Below are 25691 nucleotides of genomic sequence, written 5' to 3'. Positions count from 1 at the left end.
CAGTTTGATCCAATATTCCTGTTAGACTGAAGCATTAAATGGTTCTAGGGATCTGTGAACAGAGTAACTCAGACATGTTCATGGCATTTCAGACTGATGGTTTTTATCCACTAATACATTCATCTTCAGATTACAAAATATTAAATAATCTAGTCATTATGTATGAACCAATCTTGATTTACTATACTTATCCGCAAGATTGATACCTTGAGTTTTAATATTATGCAGGATTATATGATATTCTTTCTTTTCTTCAGGAATCTGGTCATCCAGCAGGTATACATAAAGTGTTACATTTAGTGCCCCCTATTAGTTAAAGCAAAAAAAAAGGACAATTATTTAACAACTACTGTATAATAGATGATCCAGGCTAATACTGCTTGTAATAAAAGGATTTAGGATGAAAAGGTGATTTGTAGAAATGAGTTTCAATGTTTTACAGGTAGTCCTTGATTTACATTTGTTTAGTGATTGTTCAAAGTTACAACAGAAGAAAGTGACTCATGACTGTTTTTCCATGTTTATGACCATTGAAGCACCCCCATGGTCAGATGATCAAAGTTCATGTGCTTGGCAGCTGCTTCATATTTATGATGGTTGCAGTATGTCCTGGGGTCATATGATCACCTATTGTGACATTCTGACAAGAAAAGTCAATGGGGAAGCTAGATTCACTTAACAATCATGTTACTAACTTAACAACTGCAATGATTCACTTAACAACTGTGACAAGAAAGGTCATAAATTGGGGCAAAACTTACTTAACAAATGTCTCAGCAACGTACATTTGGGGCTCAATTGTGGCTGTAAGTTAAGGACTATCTCTAACACATTGACACTCATTTCTACAAATACCTTTTCATCTACTAAGTTGTTTTATTACAAGCAATACTAGCCTCGACCATTTTATGAGAAGTCTTCCTTACTAAGAACATCCCATTATTAAAAGCTCCTCACCAGCACAAAGTTACTGTGACATTCACAATTTAGCAGAGTCTGAAGGTTTTAGGATATAACAGATTAATATCCAAATATTACATTTTATTCTAGCAAATCCTACTCTGTTTGTAAAACAGCTAGGGAAAAAGTGCTATATGCTTAGAAATAAATCCCATTGCATTTGTCTAAATATGGCTTACATCTGAACCGATATGTATAATTTTGCATTGCAAATAAGGCAATAAAGTTGCCAGTCCATCTGTTCTCAAATCAAGTGCAACCATTCACGCTTTCTTTTTATTATGACATGTGAAGCAAATAAATGATAACTACCTCTAAAAAATAGAGCATGCCAGAAATATTTTCAAAGTTTTGTTCCAGATTATGGCCAACAATTTCCCAGTCAACAGTTACATTGCCAGCTCCTGGCGCAGTCCTTAGGACATGAAATTGTAACAGCTCTCCTAGAAATTAAAGAATACATAATATCATAAGATATAAAGGAAAGCCAATATACTATTTGGAAAAAAAAATAGAAAGTTCTAAACAATTTCAGTTGTAACACTTTTTTCCATTAGATTGTTTCAAAGATAAATATATGCCTTTCTGATTAATTGTTTCCATTATCTGATTTGCTGTTAAATGACTATAAAATATATAAATCAGGAAAAAAAAACCTGCAACAATTCTTAACCAGTAAAAATTGAGATACAGGCTTATGAAAAAAAATAGTTGATAATTTTATTCACTCAGCAGCATGCATACTAATGGGGGCCCTATGTTTGCCCATGTGACACTTCTGTTGTGAGAGTTGCACTGGTTTCCAATTTCTTTATGGATGCAATTCAAAGTGTTGGTCATCGTCTTCAAAGTCCTATGTAGCAGAGGGCCAGGTTATCTGAAGGATCACCTTTTCCTGAGAATATCTACCCAGTTTTAATATGATTTTAAATCTTTTAACGTTTGATTGGGAGCCTCCCAGTTTTAGTTAGAGGATGGGCAGCTTTACAGTATGTTATAAATAAATAAATAAATAAATAAGAAGCTAATTACCATCAGAATATGTATAATTAGTAGTGAATATAAACCTATAAAAGCTATAAATTCTGCTAGTACCAGTTTTCTCACGTTCATCTTTCCAAAGATATACTCAGCTTTAGCCATGGGTAGGAAACCTTTGCTAGAGAAACTGGGTCTAAAAAGCAAGCAGTAAAGACAGCAAAAAGAGTCTCCAACGGAGAAAGCAAAGGGGCTTCTAGTTCAGTTTCAATGACTGGGGCAGAAAAGGCAAAAAGTTGGTGCAGAGAATAGGAGAGAAGGCAGCTGAGTGAATGAATGCTTGCATGTCTTTCCTAGGGTGGGCTGGGCAGCTGAGGCTTCCTGGTGCATGGCAAGCAGCCCTAGAGCTGCACAATTAGAGATGCTTGCTAACCCATAAGAAAAGGTGTTGTGCCGTCAAAAGGGTAGAGATGGGGAGAAAACTGGTGGGTGGGGACAGTTGGAGGCAGTCCCTTACCTTACTGAGGCTAAGGACTGAAAGGACCAGCCCTGGAATGACTTAGCTTAATGCAGTTGCATGCTTAATGATATTATTCATTCCTAAGTAGTATCCTGGTCTCTAAGGAATGGATTCCAAACTTTAGAAATCTGAATAATGGCATTCTTCACAAATAATATATATTATACAGTTATTGCTATTGTTGTGTGTGTACAAATAATATAATATACAGTTATTGCTATTATTGTGTGTGTACAAATGTTGACATGATTGTACCAGAGAGATGGAAGGAATAAAATTATGAGTACAAAGATCTTATCAACCATCATATTGTTTTCTCATGCTCACACATGGCTTTTTTTTACTTATCAACTTATATTTGTTTTCATAAACTATTTATAACTATTCATTAAGGTAGAAGAGAAAGGACTAAATAGACAGACACAGAGCACCACTGAATCAATTATGATGACTTCCAAAAGTGATCTGTTGTTCTTCCATGTAAAAGGGTTATGTATACAAAACAGAACACAGGCTAAATCTAGATTTTTTTTCTCCATCCCTTCTATTATTGTATATCTCCCCAAATCCTGAAGTCTCATCTGTTTATCTCCTTACCTACCTACCAACCATTTACTTTAACTGTAATATCTGACTTAAAAAAACAGAAAAAATATTATCAGCAAATGCAAATAATGTTAATCACAATATATTCTTCAAGTATTAATATAAACATTTGTTGTATATACTATACAACTGTAGTATATTTCATCACAGATAAAAAAAACTCCAGGCTTTTTCTCATTCATGTGTTTTCAAGTCTTTTAGAATATGGAGAATTGGCAATAAGCAGATTCCTGTGCAATTCCTCCCATACTGTAAATTTGTATATTATTCTATAATATTAATTTATAGGGATAGAATTTTTTTCCTAAGGGATAAATTCATCATATCAAGGCAAATAAATTGATCAAATTCCTCTTTCTGTTTTTCTAAGCAATAGATTGATCAAGTTGAGAGAAAGCCTAAACTCAGAGATTAATCGCTCACAAAAAAAGGGAAGTGAAAATGGAGACGAACCCACCTTCATGAGCAATTACAGATCTTGAGGATGTTTGAAAACTAAGAATTCCTGCTACGTTGTCATTGGCCAAAATCACCACTGTGACAGTGGCTGAACTGAGTAAAATACGGCTACCACCTTCGGTGTGGGTCAAAGTAATCTGGATGCTTTCATCATCTTCAGGGTCAGAGTCGTCTAGAATAGTCAGGGTTACTGGCTTTTTTGTCTCACCTGATAAGAAAAATTAGAGCATTTTATGTTTTGTAGCAGCCATTCCAATGTTTAGAAGAACCCTTATTTCTCTTAGATAAAAAAAGAAACTTTCTAGATAAAAGCATATAAACAAAGCAGCTTTAGCATATTTAAAACTGTTCCTTTATATTCCTTTTTACTTAATCATTGATGTTTCTTAAAATTCTCCTATGAATGTAGAAAATATTCCTTTTCTAAAAAAAAATATTGTCTTGGAGAATTAGGATGTTAAGAGACTGGACAGCCATTTGTCTGAAATGGTGTAGGGTTTCCTGCCCGAGCAGGGGGTTGGACTAGATGACCTCCAAGGTCCCTTCCAACTTTACTATTATTATTATTATTATTATTAAAATGTACAAAGTCTTAGACAACAAATAAACCCTGTTCCCCATTATAGATGGACATGGAATCTTAAAATGCAGTATAGATTGTCCTCATTTAGCTACCACAATTGGGATTGAAAACTTGGTTGTTTGGCAAAGTTAAATACATTGACTGGGCTTATGATCTTCATCATAAATTCAAGGATTGGTTGTGAAGTTATTTTTTCCAACATTGTCGTAACTATAGACAGTTGCCAAATTAGGCAGTTGCTAAATGAGGACTACCTGTATTTCTTTCCTTGGTTATTGTAGCATAAACCAAATCAATGTCTTATTCTCTCTTCTACTATGATGTTTTCATTTCTATTTTAAATTATATGAAAAAAAATCACATTGAGGTTTCCAGATATAAGAACATGTTGAATGAGATACCTGTTTTAACTTCTGAAAATAAAATGCCAGTTTGACAAATGGGACTGGGATGGGGGTAAAATTGTAAACAGTTTATTTATTTTAATAGGGTATTTATTTAGGCTAGACAGAGTTTTGAAGGGCATAAACCTGATCGAATTTCCAAGGTGGGCATCAGAATGTAAATTTGGATCAAAGTGTCAGAGAAAACCTGCTTCCTTGGTCCCTTCAGAAGAAAGCATTTAATCAATAGGACCAGAAGCATCCTGACACTGCCCAATCATAAAGGATGAGCAGAAATTGTGGAAGAAAGATAGGCCCTCAGATAACTAGGCTGTCAACTTTAAAAATGAACATGGCTGTAGTCATTTTCCCTATTCATTTTCAGCTGACACATAGAAAGGTGGGAGGAGGGATTGCCAGGTGCTTGGTTAGTCAAAATATTCTTTTGTCCCATGGAAACCTAGGTCGTCAACTGCTCCCGAGACTGCAGGCTGAATGTTTCGTGAAAAGCCCACCAAGAAGATGTATTGGGGAACGTAGTTGCTTGCATAGCTTTAGAGGTGGGATTTCTTAACTTTGTATTGGGAAATTGTTATGGGTATCTTCAGACTTTGTTTCACTTTTGACGTGCCGATACTTTGTAACTAATAAACATGTTCTTTGAGAAATTCGCAAGCATCGGAGTTCTGCTTTATTTGTCTCTGTCTGTCGGAACCTTGACATTGGCACTACAATATGAACAAGTTTGTAGATAGTAGCCTGAACCTTGAATTATACGCAGAATCTTGGCTCTTGGTAACCAAACCAAGTCATGAATCAGACTTGCTATGTTTTGCCTATAACTGTCTCTACCACTGCATTCTGGAGGAGCTGAAGATTCTGAGTCACCTTCTAAGGCAGTCTATGTAGAATGCACTGCTATAATCCCAAATGAGTGACCATTGTATGAATAGCGGTCCTAGGGCATCCCTATACAGATTATGAGCACAATTTGCTCATGAGATTAATTTGTGCAAATCTTTCTGGCCATAAGGAAGATATGTGTCCTCAAGCAGGTGCAATGAGTCCAAACAAACATCTAAATTATATACCGGTTCCAAAGATGGAAATACAATTCTGTACAAGAGTAAAGATAGGACCTGGTGATCCTAATATCCAGTCTTGTCAGGGCTGAGCCTGCAGAATGTTTCTTTTTGTGCAGATACTGCAACTTCCAGATACTAAGACAAAACTTGAAAGCATCATCTGGATATCATTAGCATGATTCCAATCCATCAGTGACCTTACCCAATGGCCTTAGGTAGATGTTCAAAAGGAGGGGTGAGAGCATAGAGCCTAGAGGTCTCCCATGTGTCAAGACTCAACTTCTCCCCTCTTTCAACACTAACTGAAGCTGACTACAGAAAAAGGAGGGGAATCTCTGCAGAACAATGGCATTAATTCTAATCCCCTTAGCAGTCCAGAAGGATACCATTATTGCTAGTATCAAAACTAGTGAGAAGTCAAGAAGAACTAGGATGGTTACACAATACCCATCCCAGATTTGCCAAAAGTCCTCAGTAAGCATGATCAGTGCTATTCCCAAACGTATTACATCCCAGTCTAAAACCTGATTAAAAGGAATCTATAGAATTCATTTGTTCCAGGGCCTGTTGAAACTGAAGACATTACCTTCTCCACAACATTTTCCCCAAAGGTAAGGGACTGGATAAAAATTGTTCATGACTCTAGGGTTCAATGCTGGTTTTTAAAGGAAAGGGTACATTGTCCTCTCCTTCAAAGCAGGCAATACCACCCCATATCTCAACTAACTAAACATTTACTGTAAGGACTCAAGTACACATCACTCCCTGGGTAGCAAGTTTTTTGGTACCTAAATTGTTAATTATAAACTGTCTTAAATGCATATCAAAATTACAAATCAACTCTTATTTAATATGACTGAACACTTATTGACAAGTCTACATACAGAGAAATATTGTCTATAAAGATAATTAAAATTTTAGTCATTTTGGAAAAGGTAGTATGAAATCCTTTTAAGTCTGCATTTCAAGCGGCATAAAATACCTATATTTAATGTTTTAAATGCTGGAATTCAAGCTGTAATTTATGGATGATAACCTTCAGTGAGATGTCATGTGTATTTTCTTACAATTTTCCTGTAAATCATTATAAAGCTTGATATATGGCAATGATTGTACAGGACAGCAGCATACTGAGATTTTAGTTAGAGGATTCTTCCAAATTTCTTACCTTCTGCAAAAATTAGGACTTCTCCATCACCTATAAAATCCAGATTTGGGGTAGCTGTGCCACCACTAATGCTCCATTCCACCATCACCTGTCCCAGACTACCCTCTGTTCTATGTATCATCAACTGCACAGTATTCTGAGGCCATTCTTCTACTTCCACATAAAGACCATTCTCAGTTGTATGGGGACTGATGCTATAAATTACAAACACACCAAAAGCATCCCCATTCATTAGTATTACAACTGTAGAGGTGTTTGGTTGCCCTATGACTGGCTGATTTTCAATGCTGGCGGTGACATTTTTCAGCATAATTTGTAACAAAGAAATGGCAAACTTCTCATCCAGTTCTGGAAAATCATCAGGTAATATGGAGACTGTGAGGTTTGCAAATTCTTCTCCTTCTTCCATGATCACCCACTGGCTGGTAACAGGCTCATAGTCATTATTAGCAATTGCTTGTGTACTGAAAATAGCAGTTAAGGTGGTAAGGTTTTTCTTGTATATCCAGAATCCTGAGTTGTTGGTTATTGAGCTACTCCAAAATGCCATCCAAAAACATGATGGAATTTCAGAAATACCAGAGAAATAAAAAGCTGAGCAGGCCTGCTCTTTCAAACAAAGAATAGCACAAGTGTACAGAGAATCATTGGCTAGTGAAAGATTCACTCTGGTCACATGACTCTTATCTGGAATTCCTTGTATAGGTGCTTCATAATAGCATAATACATCCAGCCCTTGCTCTTGTGCAAGAGTTATGAAATCAATATCTGAAGTGCTGTAAAATATCTTCAGCTGACCAAATCTTCCACCGCTACAAATTAAATAAATGACAAAATTAAATAATGATTAGAACAGTTTTTGGGATATAGTTATCATAGTTAAATTTGAGGGGATGGGGGATGCAAAAAAATAAAAACAAAACATAGCTTTGAACTGTTATGTTTTAAATAGGATACTTTACACGATATTGTAACCTTATTTCAGATGCTTAGGATAAAAAGCAGAAAGGGAAGCTAAGAAATAGGGATTAAAGGAAAGGTATTTTCCCTAGATTTTACAATTTTATTTATTTTTTTGGGGGGGGGGAAATAATTAGATGTGGAGGCTTATATGTTCTAGTTTATTCAGACTAGAAGTCCGTTTTATGATCTCATTCAAGACCATTCCCTGGTGTCCTTACTTCTGAACTACATTCATTGGCGTTCTCTGATTAATTTGTTCTGCCTTCCCTGAAATGCCTCATTGGCAACATGTTTTCCCTACCTTAGAATACAGTCAGAGTTTCCAATATTCATATTTGGACACACATATTAAAACAACAAGTATCACAGAACACAACCCTTACTTATTTAATCTTTATGACACATAGAATTAGAAAATAAAATTTATTATTTTGTAATGATACTGTTGATGTATTTCAGTTAGTTTGCCTAATTACAACCTGTTCTCATAGTTCTACGCCAAATATCTGGATGCAAATAGCAATAGCACTTAGACTTATATTATACTTCACAAATAATCCACGTCGCCAAGACACTTCCAATTTTACGCGGGAGAAAACCTGAATAACCAAAGACCTACATACAAACACCCACGAAAACCTCAGAAAATAAACAAACATATATATATATATCTAATATATTTTATTCTCTTAATGCCTACAAATCAGGAATATGCACACATACATACATTTAATTAAAGTTAATATATGATGAATGCTATTTGAAAAATAATATTATAATCAGTAGGAATTATTGCTTTTGAGGAAACATTCATTAGATAAGCTGCAGATTTCTCTTCCTTGCAGCAAAATCTGTACATGCCTCAAGCAATTTTGGAACTGATCAAGGAAAAATACTTTAGAATCTCTTCCCACAGTTTGGTTTTTGAGTTTGTGTTGGTTTACTCAAAATTGTCTCATTCTTATCTACATAGAGTTTTCTCCATTAAGCTGTAAATTGTAATATATTGCCATAAATAATGTGTTACAGAAAAGCAAAGTAATTATTAGCCATAAGCTAGTAAGGTATTAGGGTATTAAACAGACCTCCTTTTTACTGTTATGTTTGCGGTTGAACTTCTCTCCAATGGCTCTTGAATATGATACACATTTTCTTGAAAGGATACTGTTCCATATGGGTTATCATTGGCAGGAATTACAATACTTGCCACTCTATCTAGTCCAATAGTACCTCCATTGGAAGCCTGAGTTAATTCCACTCTGATAATCTATAAAGTATTTTGGACAAACAATTAGTATGGTGCAGAAAAATATCATTAGCTCCATGGTTTGATTCCAAAATTAAACATAGCCACAAAATACCTAAACAAAATGTAAGTTCTTATTGAGATTCAAGGTATTAGCAATTTAAAATGTAAAATTTTGTCAAGCCTATGATCAAGAAAGTTCTAGTGGTACACAAGGAAATAATTTTCACCCCTGCAGCAGCTCAGTATAGTTTTTTAAAAATTGTTCTAGAAGGTAAGAGATCTATAGATCAACATTCGAGAACTGAGAATTCAGCAATTATCTTACCCTATAGCAAAATGTTTTCTCAGATTTCTGCTCTCCCCACAATCAATGGATATTTCCATTTTCTGTAGCGTTATTAACATTATTATTACTATCATCAACAATGTTCCATAGTATTGCATTTTCACAAGTCCAATATTTGTACCTAAGATTTTTACAAACAAAACTTTTACATACACACACACACACACACACACACACACACACACTCACACACACACACACAAAATTCTTCTTTTCATATTTTGTCTTATTTCTTGGCGTACCTCTTCAATTTCTGGAACATCATCATTCAGAATCTCTAATGTCAAGTTCTTCATGGTTTCCCCAGGGGAAAATTGAATATTGCCTAAGAAGACTTTCAAATCACTGGAAGCAAATTGCCTATCAATGGTAGCAATCCATTCAATAGTCACATTGCCAAGTGTTCCAGCGTTGCGAATAACTGGCAGATCTATCAACACTGTATTGACTTCAGGTTCTTTGACAACTATATTAGTGGTCTGGAAAACTAATAATATGAAATTTTAGTTTTTTCACTGTAATTTATTGTTTCTGTTCATTACCTACTTTTAATACATATCTTAATTAGAAATTTAATTTTAATAATCAAATGCAAATAATCAGTGGATTTTTTAAGTTACTGCATATTATAATTTTGAGTAGGTATTCCTAAATTAACAATCAAAGCTTGTATTGTCCACTCCAACAGCATTAGAGCAAAAGTGGGGGAATCAATGGAAACCCAGCACCAGAAATGCAGCACCTGCATTTTTGCTGCCCAAGTAGCCTCATCCTCATTCAAGCAAGAGGCAGCAGAGTCCACAGAACAGAACATTGTTTAAGGTAGAGACAGTACTGAAAAATCTTCTACAAATGTCTTTGTTTAATAATCTCTCTTTAATGAAAACTTGAAGAATAGGAAAATGAAAATGTTCATAAAATGTTTCTAATCCAACTCTAAAATGGTATTGAAAAATTTCCCTGCTGGCCCAGAATGCTAGCTAGCTCAATTTTTCTCCAACTGTTGGTTAACAAAAGTGAATAATGGTCTATGCCCTTAATATCACTGTATTTAAATATTTATATTCTTATTTGATTACTAATTGCTTGAGGTGAATAGGAAGAATATAAACCTTTTAGCTTCAGAACACTGTGAAGTAGACTAAAAAGTAGGTTTAAAACAGGGTCTGCTCCTCCCCTCTCTTTTTTGATTTGTATTCATCTTGCTTTTATAAAATCTTCTATAATACCACAAAAGGATAGCCTGATTTCACAGAGTACACAAGAGACATAGGCAGCCTTAATATTTAGGAGAGGGAGGCAGAGAGGGGCGCAGAGAGAAGGACTAAAGTCTTCTTTTCTGGGGGTCACAGTACTTCTCATAAGACAAAAAAAGATTACATAGGTTGTAATTTTTAGTTTAAGTCTTAAATTTTAAATTGTAAAGTCCAGTGTGAGAGTACTGACAATAATCTACAATACTTAATCACGGTTTCTGAGGAAGTATTTTCAAAAAAGGAAGAAGTGGCCAGTTGTACGATAAAATATTTTGAAAAGAAATATTGTTGAGATGAAAGGTAGATTTAAACATTAATTAAATTTATTGTGATATTCTTGAATTCATATATGGTTTTATTAATATTTAAATGCCACCTTACCAAAAGAACCAAATGGATCATCTGAAGCCTCAACAGTTATAACTGCCTGAGTTAGACTCCCGAGTAGTGCTCCGCCTGTGGTCTGATTGAGCAGCTGCACAAGGAAGGACTCCTCCGCTTCAGGGTTAATATCATTAATTATATAAATTGGCACAGCTTTGCTGGTCTCTCCTTCTAGTAAGACAACATCTGAGGAAGCTACACTGTAGTCTTCACCTGTGTATAACAAAGATGCCGATTCAAAAACATGAAGATACTATTTATTTATATTATTTGAAATTCAGGTCTGATGAGCAGAATCTATGAGAAAGGTTTGAGAAGGTAATACAAATTATGCTTGCAACAATGCATTCATGTTTTTAGTCATTCTATATTTCATATTGCTACAACACAAACCTTCTTTGAAGAAATAATGTTAGGGCACATGGTCTACTGAAAACAGGTATCCAAAATAGAGTGTATATAGATAATTGATATTGTCTGCTCTGAATTTTTTTTTTCAAAAGCTGGCATGCCTTGTCATCAAATTAATTTGTTTTACCATGAGAACAATATATCTGGAAAACCTGGAAGATGATCTTAGGTTAATTAACACAATAGGTTACAAGCAAATTTAAATTAAAACATATGACAGAATGATCATGTAAACCTGAATTCAGCAAAGGACCATGTGTGCCATGCTGTATGTTTTTCTTTTGTTTGTTCTATGCTGAAACATTTTTTATATCTTACATTATAAAGCCATATTAGCAGATATCAGAATGAAGCAGGAAGGTAAACATTTCAGTCACCTGGCACAAGAGACTACACTGGATTATAATATCCTTCCTGCCTTATCTACACATTGAGATGGATGGCATCAAGAGGGAAGACTATGTATTTAATGTGTGCTCGCCAGTTCAGATCTTTTGCCTCAATCTATGGAGGTAGTTAGCAAAAATGAGTGGTGGGAACAGACCAATGAATACAACTCCATTTTATCATTGATATGGTTTGAATTGGACGAGCAACAAATAACAAAGAAACATTTGAATTTGCTTAAGGATTCTATGACATGCAGGCATATTCCATATAAGGCTTTCTGATATTATTCTTGTTATTTGCTTATAGCTGTTGTATATTTTTTTCCATTGCATTGTAATCTATCTCTTACCTGCAGTTGCTGTAATTGGCACTGCTCTAAATTTCACCGAAACATCTGCAAAGATTCCTCCAGTCCTTGTGACATTGATTATTGGTCCAATATAATTTTCAGGTACTTGGACAGCTGGTGCAGAGAGCTGTAATGTTCCAAAAGCATCATCATTGGCATTGATAATTATATGAGCAATTGTATTCGTGGTAGATCCAAGGCGAGGAGAATCTGAAACTAAAATAGAGAAGAATTTGAAGGATTTCCAATTTAACAATACATTAGAATTTCACAATAAAATAACCACCTTATATCTACTGTTGTGGAAAAGTAAGCAACGATTTTCTAAGGACATTTGTTCTGATTTGCAGTAATTATAGCAATGATATTTGCACAGTCCAAATAACCATTAATGTACAGTATACAGAGAGAGGAAGATAAATGTGGAAGGGGTGGGAATGCATGACCAAAGCAAAATTCATGGCTTATTTCCATTGGATTATTACCACATCAGACATCATTTCTAAAAATACCAGCATGGATCTTGTCACTTCGTGGCTAATAGAAAGAATTTCACTTATTATCAATGTGGTATCTATGTTATGGAAATGTGATGATATGCACATCACTGTCTACTTGCTCTGCTATAGCTTCAGTTATTACTTTCCTCTATTATTCAGTTGTTTCTACTAGTCAGCTTTAGTTTTATAGTAAAGTGAATCTCTGACATTAATCAGCAGCAGATTCTACAATTGGATTTGCCATGGTTAAAAAAAAACAAAACCCAAGACACAGAATAGTCATGGTTGTATGTGAACATGTGTAAATAAGGAAGTTAATCTTGATTCCTGGTGACTACATAGACAAGTCCATCCATTTTTGTTGACAACTTTTTCAGAATTATTGCCTTCTTTCTAGAGCTGAGAAAGAGTGGCTCAAAGTCAACCAGTTGGCTTCTGTGCCTAAGACAGGACTAGAAAACAGATCATTCCTAGCTCAGTACCTTAACCATTAAACCAAAGTGGTTTTAGTCACATATAATGTTGCTAAATATAATTTTGTAAAGGAAATATAATTTGAGTTATGCTTTAATTATTACTGAACAAAAGACAGAGTTAGCCTTACTTGGCTGATGACTGATTTCTCCTATCAAAGTAGCACCAAGAAGCTCAACAAATACAGATTCAGATTGCTCTGGTTCATCATCATCCAGAATAGGGAGGTGTAGTGTAGCTTCACTTTCGTTGGCTGGAATGATTACAGATCCTGAAATGGGCAGATAATCTTCCCCCAGTGTTGCCCTTGCAATATTTGATGGCAGATAGAGTGAGTCATCTTCATCATACATGGTTCTATATGTAACCTTGACTACTCCCAACTGACCTTTCAACCTTACTATTGTTAAAGTGACATTCTTGGTTTCTTCCTCAACTTTAATTGGCCTATTTTTTTCAGAGAAAATCAAAAGTCCGTATGGGTCATCATTTGCAAGAATAGTCAATGTAGCATTTGTGTGAACTCCAAGCCGCCCATGTGTAACATTAATGATATAAACTGAAAATGTCTTGTCTAGTTCTGGAATTTCATCAGACAAAATATGTACAGTTAAATTTGCTTTTCTTTGCTCCACATGGAATGTTACGTTGCCACTTGTTGCAGTCACATCTTCAGTATCATTTGGCACTATGAACCAATATAATGTCACCTGAGACAATGCACCATGATGTCTAATAACCTGAAAGCAAAGCAATATTTCATCATTATTGTATCATGTAAGACAAATAACTAAATCACTTAGCTAGACAAAGATTCCTATGCCACTTTACATATTACACAGATGCATGTTTGCAATTTTAATCAGCAAAATAAATTTGAGACAAGATTCCTAGGCAGTTTTTATAACCTTTCTGCCACACATTCATAATTCCCTGCCTCAGGACCTTTGTATATAATTATCTTGTCAGTCTTGCATCTTGACACTGAACTGGAGTATCACTAATATGTATGCTGCTGGAGTATCACTAACATGAATGCTATAAGTGAATAAAAAATATGGCATTCCAATATCCTGTCGTAAAACTCAAGTATCTCTGCCTATTAGAAGGGTGAAAATAGAGATCATGACAACTAGTTATCAGCAAAATAAACCCTATTTTTGAAAAAAGAATAAAACCATGGAGGATTTCTATAACAAGTAAAGTATGCAAACTCAAGAGTAGTATATGGGACTGTAGACCTCAAATGTGATGGTTCCTCTTCCATCTTCAGGCTCCACTCCACTTTGAGAGAGGGATTCAGCACTGAACTCAAAGACCCCATGCGCATCGTCAGAGGCTTCAATAGTCACTATGATATGAGATGCTATTCCCAGATTGCCTGCTGATATAAAAATATATATTATGCATCAATTCTAACAAATTAATTGGATCACATCTTCACTTATAATACCCAAAGTTTAGTATCCGGTATCAAAATAAATGTAACTGAGCTGAAACAGATGTTATTTAATATAGCTCAAAAGGTTTGAGTTGCAACCCTAAACACACAGGTAGGTATAGACAAACATTATTTAGAAAAAGTAGTTTTTCTGACACTGCCTCCCTACAGCATTCATCTAACATTGAAAATCCTCTTCCATAGATTAGAAGATATTAAATGGAATAAATTCCATTATTGGAATATATCTCCAACTGGAGGTATTTCAAAGGAGTCCTCTTTTTTCAACTCAGTATTATTGTTTAACTTATCCAGCAAGTTTCCCTGCATTTTCTGGATCTGGAGAAGAATTAGGGAACAGAGGAGTCTTTAAAACCATTTTGTATGTAAATCATCCTGACAGAAATGGCATGGGAGCGTTCTTACCATGCCAGGGGCAAAGGGGATCTGAAAAGTGCCTTCGAACACAGAGAGCTTTCCTTATGAAAGAAATCTGGTAATATACTTTGAAAATAAACAGCTGACTTTGAATAAGAAGGGGAAAAGGCTAAGTTCTTATTAAAGTATGATTGTACATTTTTGTACAGTTTCTTTTAAAGTAGTGTTTAACATGTGCCAATTTCAACTCTCAGCATTCTGCAGCCAGAATGCTGGGAATTGAAATCAACACATCATAAAGTTGACAAATTTGAAAAAAAATGGTTTTAAAACAGTGAACCACAGCTCTGAGAGAGGGGAAAAGTCCAGAAATCACTGCTTACCATATTGATGGACAGGAGGAAGGAAGTAGAAATCGCCATCACCACTACCACTGCCACCATTAAAGAATTCAGAAACTTTAAAAAGACAAAGATACACAATACATATACATATATAAAATGCAGATGATAGATAGCATTTCAAAGTATTTGGGACAAATGTAAACAAAGAAGATAAACTTGAAAAAATGAAAAGAATTTTGAAACCTTAAGTTACTGGAAGCCAAAGGTGATATTTTTTTTTGTTAGCTACCTGTATCAACTATCTTTAACTAAGAATGACAGATACCTGATAAGTAAAAAAGCAAAGAAAGTGGAAAAGGCAGATCAAAATTCTCTGAATTGGTATGTTATGAAAATAATACTAAAACAAATAAGGAAATTTATTTACTAATAGAATAGACTACCTCAAATTGAGCTTAACTCCATTCAGTTTTCTTTGCAACAAGGCAAAAGCACTTTTACATTCCCTTCATTATTATTATTTTTTTTACAGTCTAGTCTATATAGCCCAGGAATTTCCAGGGGTGCCTTGGCTGGCTTTTTAACGAGATTAGATTTTTTTAAAAAAGATCAGCCAGAAGTACATGCAGCAAAAGAAGGACCTGTGCAAAATACAGTAATTCCATGGCATAAGAGGTAATCAACGACAGGAACTGGCTTCAATTCTGGAGTTACCATAAAGCTAATGAATACTTATTATTTCAAGTTTTGAGGAAGTTTCAGATAATCACGGGTCAAATAAATTGATGGTTATAACAGAAATCCCACTATTGTGGTACCTGACAACATACACTGTATAGTACCTACTTTATGTGGAGTATTTTGTTTAACAACCGTGAAGAAATGTAGCTAATATCTTCAACAGAAAATTAAAAATCTAATGCTTTTTTTAAAAAAAATTCAAGTTATTTTTGAGAGTTTCACCAGAATAAATTAAATGTAACTAAATTTTAGTCCCCAAAGAGACAGAATGTGTTATTATTATTCCGTAAACCTTTACCTGCCCCATCTGGATTCAGCAATTCTACTTTGAAAGCCTTTTCTAGCTCAGGGAGAGAATTGTCTGTAATGTTCACAAAAATGTGCTTGTATCTTTCTCCTGGCAGAAATTCCAAGGTCCCTGTAATTCCCTGCAGGAAAAAAAAGTTGTTAAAAGATCCACATGAGGCCACTATATGTGTCAAATTGTCATTTACTTGGGACAGGACCATAATTGCCATAGAGGCCACAAACGTCTGAGCCACCTCAGATTCAGCATCATGGGGTTCCAAATTAAAATGTCCAGGCACCAACAGCCAAGGGAACTCTATTACCAATTCAGCCATGGAATGCAGAAGCTAAAGCAAGAATCCCATAGGTAGCAGGGACAGCAGTATCCTAGCAGCAGTCCCAACTATTCCCTTTACTCTGAAACACTGATAAGAATACATTGGACATACTATTTCAATGATAAACTCATTGAAGCTAACTGGCTTCTATCAACCCTTTTAGAGAGCTGCTCACATACCTGATAATCTTGAGGGCTGAATGCTGTTAGTGCAACTGTTCTGTATTGTGCCACAATTGTCCCAAGCAGGCCTTGTGCTCGAACAACAAGCAAGCTGACTTGTCCTATTTCTTCCTTGATAGTAATGTGGGGTGCTGTCATGGCTGAAAGAATGGTTTCATCAGTACCTGAAGGAGGCTGTGCAACAGAGAACTGCAACAAACCTGGCAAGTGAAAAAATATATCTTGTATTATTTATCCTTAAATGCGGGCAAAACATTTATTAATAAAAATACTTTTGTCTCTGATACATAAATTGAATATATAAAGATCCATGTCAATTTGGGCACAATATCCACTGAATTTGCATACAGATATGGGAAAATATGTTAAGGTATGCAATTTTTCAATTGGATAATTAATTCCAGCAAAAAAGGTTCCTGGCTTTCTCCAGTTGGCATAGGTTAATTATGAAAGAGAAAACATGGAAAAGCAGGCGCTATGTAGAATGTCTACTAATTCTTAGATGATAAATAGTATAAATTATTTAAATATTTATAGCAATTAATTAAATCTATATCTATCTATCTATTGATAAAAATAACTATTCAAACAGAAAAACAGTAATAAATGATGTACTGTATATATGCCACAGGAGACAACCACAGAAAGTTACATCCAATTTATGTTTGTCATCTACAGACTGCTCTTGGATATAGCTGATGTTTCCAACACTAATAGAAATTGCATCAATGCATCCTCCAGTGGTGCTTCATTCTATAATGTGAATCCTGATTTGAACCATTAGCCAAGTGATAATACTAACGTGGCTTGGATTACAAATGGAAGAGGCCTAGATTACTGGTTTTACTGGCTGAGGAATTCTGGGAGTTGAAGTCCATCCATTTTAAAGTTGCTAAGGTTGAGAAACCCTGCTCTAAATAATCGGACATTTCAATCTCAGGAACATCTCCTTCCTTATAGATTCCATTACTAAAGCTGCAGTCTTTTCCCCTCGTTATCCTCTTAAATCTGTGTCTGAGACACATTTGTTTTGGGGATGGGGTGGTGAGACAATGCATTTTAATCAGCAAAGAATGATTCCTGATATATTTATTCAGCTTTTAAAAAGTCTTACATCCTGTCACTGAATTTGATGGAACATAACAATATATAAAACTAAATATAATAGATTATTTAAAATTATCATAGTTTAGGAAAAAAATTAATAATTTTGCTACAATATTATGCATGTTTTATTAAGTACAATAGGATGCACATCTAGTAGAACAATGGCTGTAATTTTACAAGGTTTCCATGTTAAATATTTTTAGTCTTCTGTCTAAAATGCTGTGAGAGTTACAGTAGGCAGGCATTTTGTGTTTAGTAATATATAGCACTGGATGAAGAATGCTAAATAATTCAAAACTCTTTTATTAACACACATATGTAGCACGAGTTGTGATAGTGCAGTAGTTAGAATGCAGTATTTCAGGCTCATTCTGCTGACTGCCAGCAGTTCGATTCTCACTGGCTCAAGGTTGACTCATTCTTCCATCCTTCCGAGGCTGGTAAAATGAGGACTCAGATAGTTGGGGGCAATATGTTGACTCTGTAAACTGCTCAGAGAGGGCTGTGAAATGGTATAAAAGTCTAAGTGTTATTGCTATTACATTACAGAGCAGCAAACTATCTATAGCACATACTAACTGTCTACATCTTGAATGCTATATGTGAATAACTATATAGTCATCTGTACAAATTAAGTATGAAATTTAAAGTGCAAACAGAATTCCTATAATTATTACCATATGGATGATCACTAGCTTTGACGGTGATGTAAGTAGTTTCCTTCTCTGGATCTATGCTACCTCCACTGGTTGGGGTTGAACCTGTTTTTCCATCTCCAGTAATAGCAGATACTAACGTCACCTGGAAATATTCTTTCAGTTCAGGTATATCATCATCAAGCACATGCAAATTCAAAACCTGGGAACAGGAAATGACAGGATAAAGATGCAGACAGAAAACCAAATTAAATAAAAATATTGTCATTACATTTAAAAAGGCAAATCCAAAAGTGTGAAAAAAATTACATAAACATTGTTGTAAACATGAAACTCTCATTTCAATCTGAGAAGAATATATTATAGCCAATTTTAAAGATATATTAACCTGACAAGTTTTTCTAATGGAGTCAACACTTTTGGTCAATCAACCATTATGTTATCCTATCTCAATTAATTAAAAACTACTGCAAGTAAAGCATTATTTAAAAAGCTGATAAAGGAGAAATTTAAAAATGAACAACATAAGGTAAAAACTATTAAATGCAACATTGAAATATCATTCAAATTTAGGAATACTTAAAAAATATAAATAGGAAAAAAATAAAAGATGCAAAAATATAGTTAAAAGCTCTATGATTTTAAAAGGCTTGGGGAAAATTAAGGATATTTGTATATTAATAAAAGAACATTAAAGTGGTAATCAGGCAAGCTATTTTTAGATGAAAGTTTAGAATTATAAAAGATACAAATGTCAAAGAATTCATCCCTAAATATCACAATCATTTAATTTTTAGTTTAGTGCTAATATGATGAAAGTCTTACAGAGACTACTTAATACTTCCTGTTCTTTGAAAAGATTTTATAGCATTTCCACTCTAATTGTTATTCAACATTCATTTAAGTGTAAATAAAAAATAACTAGAAATTAGGTACATCTGTAACTAGTACAATGAATCTTCAGTTAAAGTCAGAAATATAATATTATAAATACAGAAATTAGTTTGCATTCCTGAAAATACATTGGTAGTAACAAAAAAAATATTCCCATACAACAAAATTATTCCCAGCAAAACTGACTATAGATTAGCAAAATATTATCCAAATTTCAAAGCAGCAATGCATAACAATAATATAATTAACTTGAAGAGTATGTATGATTTACCTCTGATCTCTGGAAAGGAAGGAATGTTATAATCCCACTACTGTTAGCAAAGTCAGTAACAGTATAATTAACGCCATAAGAATCAATCTGAGAGATAGTGTAATACACAAAAACAGAATCCAAGGCCCCTCTGGTGCGTTCCACTACACAAGATACAGTAGAACCTTCATTAGAGACCTATAAACAATAAGAATTGCAATAAACAGTGTGATAAATATAAGTTTGAAAATTCTGAGGCTTGGGTGGAAAGGAAATATGGTCACATTGATACAGTATGTTACAATAAAAACAATATTTGGCTTTTAAATGCATAAATTCTTATTTTGGGGGGAAAATCCCATTACACACACGTTCATTTGTTCATTAATTATTTTACCCCATTCATCAACTCTAAAGGCTCTCAAAGCACTTTAGCAATGATTAACAGGGAGACATTTCTCTTTAGCAAGATTACCATATAAAATATATGAAATAAAATGAAAATAATTGAAGGAAAATAACAAAAGGAGGCATCTGTTTTTAAAATCAGAGTGTGCATAATAATCATTTTCCTCAGCAAAAAAGCCTTATATCCATTGTTTGCCCATGTTAAATCTCTATCTTAATATTCTATCATTCCTTTTCCACTATCCATGATGTTATTTGCTTTATAACTACCTGCTTATAAACCTACTTCCAGTTAACAGTTCCCCAGATTACTGCTAAACCAATTACAATAATTCCCCAGGATTATGTGTTGTTGGTATGAAGACTTTTCAGCTAACAAGATTAAGCAATATTAGGACTGCCTTTGATAGCAATGTGCTATCAAGATTACAAGGTCAGTATCATTATCTCCATATTGTTTTGGATAAGCAGAGGTCGAAAAGTAATTAAACAAAGCATCACTAAGTGAAGCCACAACTGTGTTTATGATTTTACTTCAGCTTTCCTTTATTGATCTGTGAAGGTCATAAATGCACAGATTTGCTGCAAAGTTACTTTTTCATCACTGTTGTGATGAAACAGCCCTAAACGAGGCAATTACTAAATGAAAACTACCTGTATATAGTATATATAGTATGTATACTGGTTAGGCTTGAATTAAGGATTTTCATGGATTACATTAATAGGGTTTTTCTACCTCTGGAATACATGCTCCTGTGAAACCAAATAATCCATTGGCATTATCACTTTTCTGGATTCTTAATGTTGCAGTTGCATTGTCTTGTGAAATTCGTGCTCCTCCATAAACTGAAATAAGCTTTAGAATGAACAGCTCCTCTCCTTCCTCTTCTTTGTCATCTTTGACAGAAACAATGAATGATTTGTTCCTTTCTCCTTGTCGATATTCTAAGTATCCAGAGATGGGGTACAAATCAGATCTTGCTGGCATAGCGTGAAGTTCACTGATCTCTTCCTTTGTTAATTTACATTCATAAAATCTCACATCTTGCATCAATCCTTTATACCTGCTGCCACCATTTATGCCAGCACCAACTTTCATTATTCCTTGTCCTAGGGAAAACAGACCCACAAATAAATATTATTCTTAAGGTTCCAACTTTTAAGTTTTACAAAATTAAATTTTAGTTAGTACTGTACATAATCACTCATTTTGAATTTCATTATCTAAAACACGAAAACTGACTTCAATGTAACTAAAATTAAAGCAAGTATTAATATTTATGTAATACCCAAGTCCAGTGTAGTTAAAGCAGATTCTTGTAGCTCAGACTTCATGGAATAATAAGATGTTTTGCTTTCATTTGTTTTATCTAGCCATTATTTGAACACATCAGAACTAGGCATAACAAATCTGATTTATTCAAAAGCAAAAACAGAAATCTGTAAGCTGAATGAAGAGAAGTAATGTACATGTTTGTGATTTGTACAGTTTATTATAATGTAAAAGTCTGGTTTCTGTTAAATCTTAAAAGGCTTCAAAGAAGCAATAAACAGGATTCAAGAGTTAATTTATAAAGGCTGTTCTTCTCCAGCTTGAGAAAGCAAAGAGGACCTACTGAAACTTTTCTGTAGCTTTTATTTTTATCCTGCTGAACTACAGCTACAAAGTTCTGCTTCAACAGCCGGGTTTCACCACCTATATGAGAAGTGGTGTGCTGAAGTGTTGGGCATAGAAAACTGGAGATAAATTAGTGGTGCAGCAATTGGTATGACCAGTGGTTGATGTTCTGCCTCAGGAGAGATAAGTCTTTTGATGCTGAGCTTCTGATGTAGAATGAAAATCTGAGAAGCTTATAATCCATTTTTTGTGGATTGAAACAGTCTGGATGTATGCTTTCCTACTGATAGAGATGTATCATGAGATGCACTCAATAAGTACAATTTAATTTTCCATCTATTGCATCTGCATATTCATATTTCACCAGAAAATGTTAGGGGTTTAATACAAACTCCTTCAATTTTGAATTTGCTCTCAGAAGTATATGATGCTTTTAAAGAGTTATTTGTGGATAGAATATTTTGCATCTGGGTTGTGATGGTACCTATTTGCCATGGTATCCTTCTGGATCACTAAAAGGTTTAGGTGTAGGCAGCATCCCTATTTGTCAGACAGATCACTTACAGTGGTATTTTATGACGCTGTTAAATACAGGAGCTGCTACTAGCTAGGACATATCCATGCTTCTTACTATTCAATCTGCTTCTGCCTGTCCTCATGCCATTTGATTCCAAACTGATTTAATTCCATCTATACTGACACATTTTGACAAAGCTTGTAAGGTACACATACCATATTTCCAGTAATAATAAAAAGCTGTAAAATCTTTTTCCATCTACTGCTTTACAATATCTTTTAAAGCTACTGTGGATGCACAATGCTGTAGAAGCACAATGGCTTATAAACAGAAGATCAGTAGTACCATATGTTAATTATAATATAATTTTACATTAAAAATATATAAAAAAATAGAATGGCTAGAATGCAAAGCTAGCTATTTGAAACTGGAAATTTGAATGAATTATCCCAACATTAGCCAATATAACTCTGCAATCCATTTTTTAAAAAGTAAACACTTATCACAGAGATTATCTGTTTCAGATCTGTATAATAAAAACCATATATTTATTTATGGAATTTTAAATGAATGGGGATGAATTTCTTATATAATGAAAGAAAAATATGTAATTCCTTTAGCAATTTCACTTCTCAGTGGAGTTTGATCACTCCAAATTTCAATTAAAAGAACTCAAAACACCTCACAGGAGCAGCTTATACCCTGCAATGATATCCTTAACACCATAAAAAAAAATCTACCTCTCCCTTGGAAAGCATGATGGATAAAAATGCCAATTCCAGTCTAAACATCTGGCTAACAGTGCAGCCAACCAATAATAATGATAATGATAGCTGAATTATTAACGAATGAATTGATTAATAATTAATAATTAAATAATTACTAACATACAGAAAACAAAAAGGGAATGTCTAGATAATGAAATAAAACATAGAATGCTGATAAAATCACCAAATGGTCAATTTCTACAAAAGATTGAGGGAAATGTGATAAAGATTAAATTTGGTAACTGGAAATTTTAAAAAGCAACCTAAGGCTTGATTTGGCTGAGCTGTGGTGGCGTAGTGGTTAGAATGCAGTATTGCAGGCTAAGTCTGGTTACACTGCAGAAGCTTGATTCCTTTGATCCTGACCAGCTGAAGGTTGACTCAGCCTTCCATTCTTCCAGTAAAATGAGTGTTGGGGGCAATACGCTGACTTTGTAAATCACTTAGAGAGTGATGTAAAGCATTGTGAAGCATTATATAAATGATATTGCTTTTGCTATTTGAACTAATGTAATCCAGGCCAGAATTGATTGAACATGAAGACTGTGAAAAGAGGCAGAAAAAACAGTAGATCATATATTCAGCTTGTGCAAGAAGATCACACAAACTGATTATAAACAATGACATACCATAGTCACTAATCTGATTTATTGGAACATCCGTAAAAATGATCATGTGCCAATAATGAAAAATTGGTGGGAATACAGTACGTTGTTGAAAAGTTAATAAAAAAGGAATGGGTTAAAATATTGTGGCATTTCTAAATGTAATCTGAGTTTAGCCTCATAAGGCACCAGATATCACTGTGATTTAAAAGAAGAAAGGATAACTGATGTGGCAATACCAGGAGATAGTAGAATAGAAGACAAAGAATTAGTGATCACAAAGTATCAAGATCTAAAAATCAAAATTGAAAGATTATGGCACACTGTTATCATCACACGGAGTGCCATACTAAAAAATCTTGGGTGGCAATTTAAAATGTCCAAAAAGCCACACTACTTGGATCCACATATATACTATGCTGAGAGATTATAATATATTAGGTTTTGTGGAAGAACCTGATGAGTAAGAAGGTCAAATCCAACTAAGAATTAGTATTTATCATTTCATATTGTTGTGTACAAAGAACACAGAGAATAACTGAAGTAGAACCACTGTGGCAAAATAAAACAGAGATAGCACAAGTAGTAATTAATGCCTTGGGACCAAATACAAAACATCTGGATTTCACCATCGGCATTAAGGAAAGCACAATCTATCAATTGCAAAAGGCAGCTTCACTTAGAACAGTTTACATCATGCAACAATACCCTTAATATTATTTAATATTTAATTAATATTTAATAACAGCATCTGGCAAGTCCTTGGGAAGGACTCAACAGGTGGACAAAAAATGCCAATCCAGTTTAAACATCTGTCCAACTATGCAACAAACCAATAGTAATAATTAACACATTGCTTACCATCAGCAATTGCTTTTCCTTTGAGACTCTTAATGCCCCCAGGCACAGATTTGCCATCAATGAAAAACTCAAGAGTGCCATTATTGAACATAATCAGAAGGTGAAGCCAAATATTTTCCTCCAAGTATTTCATAATTGTGATCTTAGCTATATAAGTCATATTAGACTGCAATGGCATGTAATAGAACCCTAAAGAAAGATGGGATTCATTTGTGCCTATTTTTACTCCATAATATATTAGTCCATTACTATTGTCCTTTGTTATTATAAATCCATCGTTGTTGGCACTAGGAAGTACCCATGCTGAAAATGTGAAGACACTAAGTATTCTGTTTTTACTAACAAGGAGCTCTGGTTCAATTATCCCATATGCATCTTCTTCACCACTAAAATATAAAGCATCTGTTCCAGTGTGATGCCGTCGCATGTGAGGCTTTGACTTCACTGAATCTGTAAACTTTCCAAGCAATAAGAAGTCAATCATTAGAGGTAATCCTTCTCTGAAGGTGCTAGATAATATTTCCCAGCCAATCCTGACATTTCCAAAAGTTCCCTGATGCCTCCATACTGTAAAACTGATAAAGCAGGACGTGTCATCCTCAGACTGAATATCTTCTGCTACTTCTCTGTCTTGGTTCTGCGGATCTAAGATAAACACTCCATAGGGATCATCATTAATTGGGATCATCACAGTCACAGAAAGTTTGCTTTCTGATAACTGGCCACCAGGAATCCCACCTAAAAGAAAGCCAAGAAATTATTTTTATAACTCATACACACAATGTTATCAGCTTATTTATTTATCTACTTATTTAAGAAGATGCTCAGTCTACTGATGTATGCTCCTTCTTTTTTCCCATTGTTACCTTTACAGTATCTTTAGAGGCAAGTAAATCTGAAAGGCCAACTAGCTGGTCAAAGACCACCCAGTGAAGAATATGATTGAATAGGGAGTTATTACATATGAAATGTTTTCTGGTTCCAGTCCTTGTCAACATTGGGACTGTATGACCCTTATACATTATGCCCAACCACTCCATGCTAGCCAAAAAGGAAGACTAAGAACCCTATCCTGTAGGAATCAAGAGAGATAAATCCAGAAAAAGGCTTCCTCAGTTTGACCTCCCACTTATAAAACCATGTCCTCTGGGGCTCCTTTTCTGCAACACATCAAAAGCCAATCCAAATGGGTCTTCAAGATGAAGGCTGCAAATAAAACTGAAGCAACCACA

General features: G+C 34.5%; 1 protein-coding gene across 11 annotated transcripts in view; it reads right to left on the bottom strand.

The window, feature by feature from the left end:
- ADGRV1 (adhesion G protein-coupled receptor V1) overlaps window positions 1–25691 on the bottom strand; it is a 255607-nt gene that overhangs the window by 187301 nt on the left and 42615 nt on the right. For 9 of the 11 annotated variants that reach the window (XM_039348036.1, XM_039348042.1, XM_039348038.1 and 6 more), the window contains 17 exons: window positions 24460–25197; window positions 20828–21201; window positions 19705–19881; window positions 18561–18741; window positions 16774–16976; window positions 16267–16396; window positions 15267–15341; window positions 14306–14448; window positions 13195–13804; window positions 12091–12306; window positions 10938–11153; window positions 9543–9787; window positions 8791–8972; window positions 6743–7554; window positions 3522–3731; window positions 1273–1403; window positions 207–306 (listed from right to left, as the gene is read on the bottom strand). In XM_039348036.1, the coding sequence (XP_039203970.1) occupies window positions 207–306; window positions 1273–1403; window positions 3522–3731; window positions 6743–7554; window positions 8791–8972; window positions 9543–9787; window positions 10938–11153; window positions 12091–12306; window positions 13195–13804; window positions 14306–14448; window positions 15267–15341; window positions 16267–16396; window positions 16774–16976; window positions 18561–18741; window positions 19705–19881; window positions 20828–21201; window positions 24460–25197 (4743 nt within the window). The remainder of the gene's footprint in view (window positions 1–206; window positions 307–1272; window positions 1404–3521; window positions 3732–6742; window positions 7555–8790; window positions 8973–9542; window positions 9788–10937; window positions 11154–12090; window positions 12307–13194; window positions 13805–14305; window positions 14449–15266; window positions 15342–16266; window positions 16397–16773; window positions 16977–18560; window positions 18742–19704; window positions 19882–20827; window positions 21202–24459; window positions 25198–25691) is intronic. The other 2 variants (XM_039348037.1, XM_039348040.1) reach the window with 1 other exon arrangement.

The sequence above is a fragment of the Crotalus tigris genome, unplaced genomic scaffold, assembly GCF_016545835.1.
Source record: "Crotalus tigris isolate CLP2741 ecotype Arizona unplaced genomic scaffold, ASM1654583v1 scf7180000018115.866842, whole genome shotgun sequence".
Taxonomy (NCBI): domain Eukaryota; kingdom Metazoa; phylum Chordata; class Lepidosauria; order Squamata; family Viperidae; genus Crotalus; species Crotalus tigris.
Note: the sequence above shows the minus strand (reverse complement) of the source record. Positions and strands in the feature narration are given on the sequence as shown.